The sequence below is a fragment of the Solenopsis invicta genome, chromosome 4 (assembly GCF_016802725.1).
Source record: "Solenopsis invicta isolate M01_SB chromosome 4, UNIL_Sinv_3.0, whole genome shotgun sequence".
In the NCBI taxonomy this organism is placed as follows: Eukaryota; Metazoa; Arthropoda; class Insecta; order Hymenoptera; family Formicidae; genus Solenopsis; species Solenopsis invicta.
In genome coordinates, this window is record NC_052667.1 from 17,075,086 (window position 1) to 17,086,744 (window position 11,659).

The window sequence follows — 11,659 nt, forward strand, 5'->3', positions numbered from 1 at the left end:
AGATTAATAAAAAAATATTAATTATATAATAATTTATATAATTAGACGCTTCTCTGTCATCTTATGGTATTGTCATCATAATTAGAAGATCATTTGAAATCAATAAAATTCAATTATTCCGAGTCTGATAACTCAATGTTTTACTAATTTAACATTTCTAGGATCAGATTTGAAAAGCTGATTACCAGTGCTACGTTCAGGTTGCAGTTTTGATATATAGTAAAAGTTTGGTTTGAACACGAGTTCTTTTGAACTTTGGAACAAATTTTATAATAAATCGCAAAAGTGATCATAAAACATTTAATATTTTTAAATTTTACACTCTTTAATTATCTTAAATCATTTATGTTTTAAAATTTTAACGTCTATTGAATAATGATTTAGAAAGATTTTTTTAAATTTTTGTACAATGGCTGAAAATACATATTCGCGTTTATTCTATAAATGTTATGACAAAGAATTGTCAAACTACTATCACATATTCGGTATTTTATAAGGACTTTACATTATAAATGTACACAAATCTGTTTAATCATATTTAGTTAAATTAGAAAGATCCTATTTGGAATGATTTAGCTTACTCTCTCCTGCTGACAAAAAACATTGAAAAATCATCGAGAAACCTATTTTTAATAAACATAATTTTTAATAAGAATTTTTATATGTATTTTTATTGAAATTAATGTCAAAACATGTAAACTATGAAAAAATTTAATGTTTTATTTACTTGAAATACGTCGGCAACTTGAATCATTAAGGGTACACACCTGACTTCTATTCGTCCTTGATACAAAACAAGTAACTGTATATTACATTCTTGTATGTTTAAATTTTGATTTAGAGAAATACATAGTTCTATTAGTGTAAAAAAATTTTCAGCATTTTTAAAATATTCTGGTGAACATGACTAATATCTACAATCTACATTAAGTTTTTGTTTTCTTCGAAATAGTTTCTATTCTCTTCAACATGTATTCAAGTTTTATTCATTCTTCAAAATATTTTTAATAAATTGATGAAGATATCTTTCAGCGAGTTTTCTTTTACAATCTTTGTTAATTTAAATTTTTCACAAAGTGATAATTTAAATTTTAGGAGAAAGTTATATAGACCAAGTTTGGCGAATACGGTGTTTGAGAAATAATATTTATTGAATTTTTGATCTAAAAATTGCGTAGCAATCTCATGTACTAGCATCAGTATGAGATGATGCGTTATTGTGGTACAAAATCTATGAATTGTTTATCCACAAATTCAGTCATTTTTTGCGAATCGCCTCACACTTTATAACACTTATAGTAGTATTCCTCATTGACTGGTCTCCAAAAAGAAATTTTGCACTAATTAATAAAAAAATGTCAGATAGCGAAAGATATAATCTTCAAAAATTTAATACTCACTATTTCTTTATTTTTTTCTGTTTTTAAAAATATTTGCTAACCCTTGTAAATCATTATTCAAAAGGTGTTTAAATTTTGAAAGGTAAATGATTTAAGATAATTAAAGAGTGTAAAATTAAAAAAATATTAAGCGTTTTCTGATCACTTTTGCGGTTTATTGTCAAATTTGTTTCAAAGTTTGAAACTCGTATCCAAATCGGACTTTTACATTGGAATTGCAAGGTCTTGTTTTGATCTATTTAGATATATTCTTTTAAAGGAAAAAAATATAAATATACTATTTGTAAAATTTGCAGTTGCATATTGTACGATGTTGGCTTCGTCGCAATCTGAATCAGAAAGACAAAAAATCCGTAATAAAATGAACGATGAGCCGGTGCTTGCAAAAATCTTGCGACAGTTAGACACGGGTAAAGGCGAAGATGACGCCGATGAGACAATGGAGGCGAGATCGCAACGCAAGAGGCGGGAAGAGAATGAGGATACTGGTGGACCCGGGGGACAGGTTCAGGGTACAAGAAATTTAATAGATTTAGAGGATTTGATATTTGCTCAGGGAAGTCATTTTATGGCTAACAAACGCTGTCAACTACCTGATGGAAGTTTTCGAAAACAGCGAAAAGGGTGAGTGTAACTGAGCAACTTAAAATTTGCTTTAAGGTTTAATTTATTGTTTTTCATGTATTTTTGATTAATACAAATCTGGCCGCAGTCTATTATGTCGCGATTTTGAGAAAATTGTCATGAAAATTGTTAAGATTCGTAATTTTAGCATTTTTTGACAGTAAAATTCTGGGGGTTAATCATGTAATTTCACGTGGAACTTTTCACGTTTCACTTTTCACTTTTCATTTTTTCATTTTTCACTCATAGAGAGTTCACGTGAATCTTTTTACGCACAGCAATTATGTATGGATAATGCGCGGAAGTTTAGTTTGCGTTCCGATATTCACCTTTAGAGGCTCTGTTATCGCAACTATCAAGCGGTCGTGAAAAAGGTTTCTACCTGCTTTTATAGTATAACTTTTACTGTAAAAATTTAATTATATAAAAAAAGAAATTGTAAAAAAATATATTCATAAATAAATAGCAATATTTCTTAGTTATATTGCATAAACTTAATTTACAAATATAATATATTACATTTATTTTTGATGATCCATATATTGTAACAACTATTTTATTATGTAGTAATTTAATTCTAAAAATTACATTGTAATTTAATACAAACATTGTTTTTCAAAATTAACTTTAGTTTTTTATTTATGCAAATTTTAAAGTAAATTAATTTCACTAGTCATTAAATTTAACTTTGTTTAATTAAAAAATATTGAATAATTTAGAATACGGACCTTTATCAAAACTGAATTCTCCGCTCACACATGTATTTTCCAAATTTATAAGTTATAAACACTTACATGATTGATTAATATTCTATTTCACAAGACACACCTTTCTTATATCATTGTGTATCAAAACGCATTAAAGTATATTTTTATCTAAATTTGCATATGATGAAGCCTCATTCTATATAATTATCAAAATATCAACTTGTCAAATATAAATATCAAACCTAATTATATTACAAAAGCATTATTTTTGTATGTATTTATGTATGTACATTAGCTTATCTTATCAACGCAATGCAATACCAAAAAGGTTAACCTCTTCAATAATACCTCTTCAAACTGTTACCACACTGTTATCACACTTTCATTCTAATTTCGAAATACATACAATTTATTAATTCCCTAAATTTTCACCTTTTCGCTATCACAGCTGATGGCGAAAAAGTTCACGTGAAAAAGTTCATATTTCCGTTCATGAGTGAGTTACATGATCTTGTGGAATCGTACATGATTGTGCAGTTCACGTGAAACTTTTCACTTTTTTACGTTTCCTCGGCAAAATGTTACATGATCCCCTGGTGAAAAGTTTTCTTAGTATCATTTTAAAAAAATTTTTATGTAAAAAGTTTATATGTTATAAAAAGAAAAATTATTACGTGTTTTTTATGAATTGGAACATTTTTCAGACAAGAAGCTGAAACATAATTTTTGAATGTCAATATTTTATTTGTTTAATTATTACATTAGCACACAAAAACTTACCTTAGATTATTTATAGCTTGATTTTTTATTAATTTTAAACATGAGTTCTTTGTATTTTTGTTTTACAGTATTTCTTTTCAGAAGTATTAAAATGATTTAAAAAATATCGGAATATTTTTTTCAGATTTTATCATAATATCTAAAATACTCAAATAAGAATATTTAGACCAATAGTTTTGAACTTGTTAGACACTATATTATTATATTACTGACAAATAATTATTAGATATAAGTATTCCTGTCACTTTATTCTTGCTTTTATTTCCAAATTTAATTTTGCAAGCCCACTTTCAAAACATCGCGGGGGATTTTTTAAATTCAAATAGAGATATTCTGTGCCCGTGATTAGATTTATGTTTAACAATTCAAAATTTTTAGGAAATATAAAATCTTAGGAAAAGTAGTCAATTTTTTGTTACTGTATATAATTGGCGTGAACTATGTTTGTGTATTATTATTATCATGAAGAGATGGTAAAGTCAAAGACAGTAAATATTTAAAAAATATTATCAAGAATAGTCCTAAGTAATCGCTGCGATGATATTGAAATCACGATAACGTCATAACCGAGAAATAACACATAAAAGTTACTTGTAAATAAAGAGAATTTGGATAAAATAAAATAATGAGATTGTTTTACAACACTTGTAAAAATCTTACAAAGCCTCAACTCTCCTTTCTCCCTCTGACAGTCGGTAAATAGTAAAAGGCACGTGAAGTCTATTCAAGCAGCAAAATATACGTATAGCTGTTGAAAATTTAACTGATAAAACAAAATTTGAAATTGAGATCATTTTAAAATACTTGTAAAAATGGGCTTCAACTTTCTTTTTTTTTTCATAATAGTACAATAAATTATTGTAAAAAGTACATAAAGTGAAACTTATTCAGGCAGAAAAACATGGACAATTTGAAAGGAGTGAAAAATATGTTTTTACGTATAAAATTTAAAGACTTGCGGTTTATTTTTACAAAAGACATGAGTATAAGACAAATCACATTTTTACAATAAAGCACATAATAATAATAATAATATGGCATGCAAGACAAAAGTTCATTATCAACATGTCACTTTTCACGCTTATTCTAATTTTTTCCGTGATGCTACGTTGTTACGGTTAACGTGAAGATTTCGATCGATTACTTAGGAATTGTAATAATATATTTTGTAAAGTTTATTATCTTTGCCAATTTTAGTATATACTTTATCATGTGATAATACTTACAGATACGAGGAAGTTCATGTTCCTGCTTTGAAGCCGAAACCGTTTGCAGATAATGAAAAATTGCATCCAATTGAGCAATTGCCTAAATACGTACAACTTGCTTTCGAGGGTTTTAAGACACTGAATCGCATACAAAGTCGCTTATATCAGTCGGCATTGGAGAGTGACGAGAATCTGCTACTGTGCGCTCCAACAGGAGCCGGCAAAACTAATGTGGCTCTGCTGTGTATGATGCGGGAAATTGGCAAGCACATAAACGCTGATGGTACGATTAATGCAGATGAGTTTAAAGTAATTTACGTTGCACCGATGCGTTCGCTGGTACAAGAGATGGTCGGCAATTTCCGCAAACGATTATCAACGTACAATCTAACTGTCTCCGAATTGACAGGTGATCATCAATTAACGCGAGAGCAAATTGCTGCTACTCAAGTGATAGTATGTACTCCGGAAAAGTGGGATATCATAACGAGAAAGGGTGGTGAGAAGACTTTCACATCGTTAGTACGTTTGATTATTATTGATGAGATTCATTTGTTGCACGACGAGAGAGGTCCTGTCTTAGAGGCACTAGTAGCAAGAACGATACGAAACATTGAAACTACTCAGGAAGATGTGCGTCTTGTTGGCTTGTCAGCCACATTGCCCAATTATCAGGATGTCGCAGCATTTTTGCGCATTAAACCAGAAACGGGATTGTTTTATTTTGACAACAGTTTCCGGCCTGTAGCTTTAGAACAGCAGTATATTGGCGTTACTGAGAAAAAAGCGCTGAAGCGCTTCCAGGTGATGAATGAGATTGTTTATGAGAAGACCATGGAACATGCAGGCAGGAATCAGGTTCTGATATTTGTGCACTCGCGTAAAGAAACAGGAAAAACGGCGCGTGCTATTCGAGATATGTGCTTGGAGAAGGATACGTTAGGCCAATTCCTTAGAGAAGGCTCCGCGTCGATGGAGGTTTTGAGAACGGAAGCGGAGCAAGTGAAAAATCAGGAACTCAAGGATCTCTTACCGTATGGTTTTGCGATTCATCACGCCGGTATGACTCGCGTGGATCGTACACTAGTAGAAGATCTCTTTGCCGACAGACACATACAAGTTCTCGTATCTACAGCAACTTTAGCTTGGGGCGTCAACTTGCCAGCTCATACTGTCATTATCAAGGGTACTCAGGTGTACAATCCGGAGAAGGGTAGGTGGGTAGAACTGGGCGCTTTAGACGTGCTGCAAATGTTAGGACGAGCCGGTCGACCGCAGTACGACACCAAAGGAGAGGGTATTCTTATCACGAATCACAGCGAACTGCAGTATTATTTGTCACTTTTGAATCAACAGTTACCCATTGAATCCCAATTAATTAGTAAGATGTCCGATATGCTAAACGCAGAGGTAGTGCTAGGTACGATCCAGAATATTAGAGATGCGGTCACCTGGCTTGGCTATACTTATCTTTACATAAGAATGCTTCGTTGTCCGAATCTCTACGGAATAAGTCACGACAAATTGAAACAGGATCCTTTATTGGAGTTGCATAGAGCTGATCTGATCCATTCGGCCGCAATCGGATTGGATCGCAGCGGTTTGATCAAGTACGATCGCAAGTCTGGTAATTTCCAGGCGACTGAATTGGGCAGAATAGCATCTCATTATTATTGCACTCACGAAACGATGTCTACGTACAATCAGTTGTTGAAGCGCACGCTGAGTGAGATAGAATTATTTCGGGTGTTTTCACTGTCGGGCGAGTTCAAGAATATTAATGTCAGAGAGGAAGAGAAGCTGGAGTTGCAAAAACTAATGGAGAGAGTGCCGATACCGGTGAAGGAGAGCATCGAGGAACCAAGCGCGAAAGTGAATGTGTTATTGCAAGCGTACATCTCACAACTGAAACTTGAGGGATTTGCCCTCATGTCTGACATGGTGTTTGTGACACAGTCTGCTTCACGTCTTATGAGAGCTATTTTCGAGATAGTTCTTTTCCGCGGTTGGGCACAATTGGCAGACAAGTGCCTATCCATCTGCAAGATGATCGATCGTAGGATGTGGCAATCGATGTCGCCGCTCAGACAGTTTCGTAAGATGCCGGAAGAAATCGTGAAAAAGATAGAAAAGAAGAATTTTCCGTGGGAGAGGCTGTATGATTTGGGACCTAACGAGATTGGTGAATTAATCCGCGTACCGAAGCTAGGCAAGACTATACACAAATACGTCCATCAATTTCCAAAACTGGGCCTGTCCACGCATATTCAACCTATTACACGGTCTACTTTGAGAGTCGTGCTGACCATTACACCAGATTTTCAGTGGGATGAAAAGGTTCACGGTATGTCGGAAGCGTTTTGGATCTTGGTCGAAGACGTGGACTCGGAAGTGATATTGCATCATGAGTATTTTTTGCTGAAGGCCAAATATTCAGCTGACGAGCATATAATTAAGTTTTTTGTGCCAGTCTTTGAGCCTCTGCCGCCGCAGTACTTTCTGCGCGTGGTATCCGATCGGTGGATTGGTGCAGAAACGCAATTGCCTGTGAGTTTTCGACATTTGATATTGCCCGAGAAAAATCTACCGCCTACAGAACTATTGGATCTGCAAGCGCTGCCAATTACAGCGTTACGGAACGCCAAATTTGAAGATATTTATTACAATTTTCCGCAATTTAACCCGATCCAGACACAAGTGTTTAACGCGATTTATAATTCCGATGATAATGTGTTTGTTGGAGCGCCCACAGGTTCAGGAAAGACGACCATTGCAGAATTTGCAGTGTTGAGATTACTAACGCAGAATCCGGAAGGACGATGTGTGTATATGGTGAGCAAAGAAGCTTTAGCCGAATTGGTTTATGTCAACTGGGCAACAAAATTTGGTCAAAAGTTGGGAAGAAAAGTTGTTTTACTGAGTGGTGAAACGGGAACGGACTTGAAACTGCTTGCTAAAGGACAGATTATTATCACTACAGCAGACAAATGGGACGTGCTGTCACGTAGGTGGAAGCAAAGGAAAAATGTGCAGAATATTCAGCTGTTTATCGTGGATGAACTACAATTAATTGGCGGCGAGGAAGGCCCTGTGCTAGAGGTTGCGTGTTCGCGAGCGCGATACATCTCTTCACAGCTTGATAAACCTACTAGGATAATAGCATTATCAGCATCGTTGGCTGACGCTAAAGATGCCGCACAGTGGTTGGGTGCACCAGCAGCGGCAACCTTCAATTTCCATCCTTCTGTGCGACCAGTACCTCTAGAGCTACACGTGCAAGGTATAAATGTCACTCACAACGCGTCAAGATTAGCCGCCATGGCAAAACCGGTGTATAATGCAATTCTTCGACATGCCGCGCACAAACCGGTTATCGTATTTGTACCTACTCGGCGACAGGCAAGATTAACGGCTATCGACTTGCTAACATTTACAGCAGCTGAAGGTCAACCCTCGAGATTCTTCCATGCGGAAGAGGCAGACATCCAACCATTCCTAGATCGAATGATTGACAAAACACTGAAGGAAACATTATCGCAAGGCGTGGCTTATCTTCACGAAGGTTTATCAGCTGACGACCGTCGTTTAGTTGAACAACTATTCGACAGCGGAGCCATTCAAGTGGCGGTTGCCACAAGAGATCTCTGTTGGAGTTTATCTATCAGCTCCCATCTTGTCGTAGTTATGGATACACAGTGCTACAATGGCAAGACGCATGCGTACGAGGATTATCCGATCACGGATGTTTTACAGATGGTGGCACGAGCTAATCGTCCGCTAGAAGACGAGGACGCCAAATGCGTACTCTTGTGTCAAAGCTCTAAAAAGGATTTTTTCAAGAAATTTCTGAACGAACCGTTACCTGTAGAGAGTCACTTGGATCGTCGGCTACATGATCATTTCAATGCGGAAATTGTGACGAAGACGATCGAGAACAAACAAGATGCAGTCGACTATCTCACATGGACTTTCCTATACCGACGGCTTACTCAAAACCCTAATTATTATGGTTTGCAAGGTGTTACGCATCGGCATCTTTCGGATCATCTGTCTGAACTGGTCGAGAGTACATTAACTGATTTGGAGCAGGCCAAGTGTGTTGCCGTAGAAGATGAAATGGATACCTTGCCACTTAATCTGGGAATGATTGCCGCTTATTATTACATCAATTACGCCACTATTGAATTGTTCAGTCTGTCTCTCAACAATAAGACGAAAATCAGAGGTTTGCTGGAGATTATTTCTGCAGCTGCTGAGTATGAAAATGTTCCGGTGCGACAAAGAGAAGAAAATTTGTTGAGAAGTTTGGCTGCGCGTTTACCTCATGCCCCACAGGCCGCTAGAATGGCTGATCCTCACGTGAAGGCGCAGCTTCTTTTGCAAGCTCACTTGTCGAGGATACAATTAGGCCCAGAATTGCAAAAGGACACAGAGTTGGTGCTGGGTAAGGCTGTAAGGCTGATACAAGCCTGCGTCGACGTGTTGAGCTCTTCTGGATGGTTAGCGCCTGCCGTAGCCGCTATGGAACTTGCACAAATGGTGACTCAAGCGATGTGGTCCAAAGATTCCTATTTGAAACAACTTCCGCACTTCACTGCGGAAACCATCAAACGCTGTACTGACAAGGGCGTGGAGACCGTATTCGACGTAATGGAACTCGAGGATGACGATCGAAATCGACTGTTACAATTAACGGACGCGCAGATGGCGGACGTGGCCAAGTTCTGTAACCGGTATCCCAATATTGAGATGTCGTACGAGGTACAAGAAAAGGATAAGTTACACAGTGGCGGTACGGTAAACGTGATTGTACAACTAGAACGGGAAGACGAGGTAATCGGGCCAGTAGTTGCGCCGTTTTTCCCTCAAAAACGTGAGGAAGGTTGGTGGGTAGTGATCGGCGATCCGAAGAGTAACTCCCTGCTCTCTATCAAACGTTTGACTTTACAACAGAAAGCGAAGATAAAGTTGGATTTTGTTGCTCCGGCGGCCGGTCAGCATTCCTATACTCTGTATTTTATGAGTGACGCTTATCTGGGTTGCGATCAAGAATATAAGTTCACGATCAACGTTGGAGAGTACGAATCGGATGCCAGTTCTGGTTCTGATTCCGATTGAAATCACTAAATTAAAATGTTTCATAATATCTATCATTTTCTTGTACCCTGCGTAAAAGATAAGTCAAAAATATTGCAACATCACCATTTTTATTTAAAACAAACCTTTTTTTTTATTTAAAACTATTAGAGCAATCTTTATTGTGAAACTTAGTAGCTACAATTTTTTAAAAATCTATTCTAAAATTTGTTTTTTAATTTTCACTTTTCTATAATAACATGTATTAAATAAAAATATTGTGCATCTTATTTTTTCTTTTCCATTTTTGTAATCACATAGCAAATTTAAGTAATCAGAAAGTGAGAGTGACAGAGGAAAGAGTGAGAGAAAAGGGGAAGAGAGAGAGAGAGAGAGAGAGAGAGAGAGAGAGAGAATGATATATACAAAAAAAATTTAATTTAAAATATTTAGAATAAGAAAATATATGACTGTAAAAAAACTATACACGTTTTATTTCTAGCATCTAAGTAATCTCTGTTCGTTTAAATAATTAATGTTACAATAAAATAATAAATAAAATTTTTATATTTAAATAGAGTGCTATTTTTTAACCCTAGTTTGCCATCCTTATTTTTGGTTACCTTTCTCGCCATTCATCAGTCTATGGAACCCTATAACTTTATTACGTTATATCCACGAGGATGACACTGCCGAGATTTACGCGTCTAGATTTGTTTCATGGGAACATTAAGCCGCTTGGTGGCGCATAAGTCGACCTGCATCCTTACAACGCTTATAACCGAATTGAAAGTTATTGTTTTACTAGAAAATGCAGGTTAAAAAAACACAATTCAATTTTACTAGACCGAATAAAGCTTTCTAACAGTTCTAATCGTTTTAATGTTTAACAGGTCTATGCGTCAGTCAAATCTGTCAAATCAAAGGATGCAGGTAGGAACTAGCGCATCCTCTTGCGGATTTTCTGATCGTAAGGAGACATTCGAGGGACGCGTAAAAGCATAGCGAAGTATAAGCAGTGTCACCCCGTGGTTATATCTCTCTTAACAGAAAACATATTTTTTAGGTTATAATGTGTGAAATCGATACCTCAGTGGCCTCAAAGTTAGATAGACAATGAACAAGATTCGAATAAAAAATTTATTCTCAAGTAATTACAGTTGTTTAAAAAAATTGTGTTGCAAAAATTTGCAAAAAAGTAATACTTTGAGTAAAAATATTTCAAATTTTTTAATTTTAACTTAAAGCAAAAAACTAATGGAGGTTTTTTAAATGATCCTTTGGATTACAAAATAAGTACGATATAAAACGTTCCAAAAAGTTTAATTTAAGTATCAAAAATCGACATTTCTGAAAAATCAAATCATTAATTTAAAACTAATAAATCATTTTAAAAAACTTTAGAGAACTTAAAAAAATTTTATTTAAGAAAAATGAAGTGCGATTTTTTTCTATTTTGTCTTATGTACAGAGTAAGAGAGGGTTCCCAATAGACAAAATGTACTTTGAAATCATAAATACAAAGTAGAAAGTATCTTTTATGGGACCGTCGTTAAGAGAGAATATCGCAATAAATACGATTGTTTATTATCTTCCTTTAATTCCAACAAAATAAATATAATAGTTTAAATTATAATTGTAGAGTTCTTTTACAGAGTGTGTGTTATTATACACCGTGATTATTTTAATTTTATGTGTGTGTCAGTTTAATTAAATTACAGACGATGCGATCGCAGTGTTAACCGTTGTTGTGTCTCCGGGAAGTCTCCATCGGAGGAGGTGGCCTGTCGACCGTAGTCATGTCTTGAAGAAGTTGTCATTGAAGAGGGCGGTCGGTTGACAAAGTACTTCTTGTGCTTTGAAG

At 35.3% G+C, this 11,659-nt stretch overlaps 1 protein-coding gene across 1 annotated transcript in view; it reads left to right on the forward strand.

Annotated features, from left to right (window-relative positions):
- LOC105199278 (putative U5 small nuclear ribonucleoprotein 200 kDa helicase) overlaps positions 1–10,370 on the forward strand; it is a 48,473-nt gene extending 38,103 nt beyond the window's left edge. Inside the window, exons 5-6 of the mRNA XM_026140413.2 lie at positions 1,697–2,024; positions 4,740–10,370. Coding sequence (XP_025996198.1) covers positions 1,697–2,024; positions 4,740–9,837 — 5,426 coding nt within the window. The 3' untranslated portion in view covers positions 9,838–10,370. The remainder of the gene's footprint in view (positions 1–1,696; positions 2,025–4,739) is intronic.
- Positions 10,371–11,659: the final 1,289 nt, after the last annotated feature.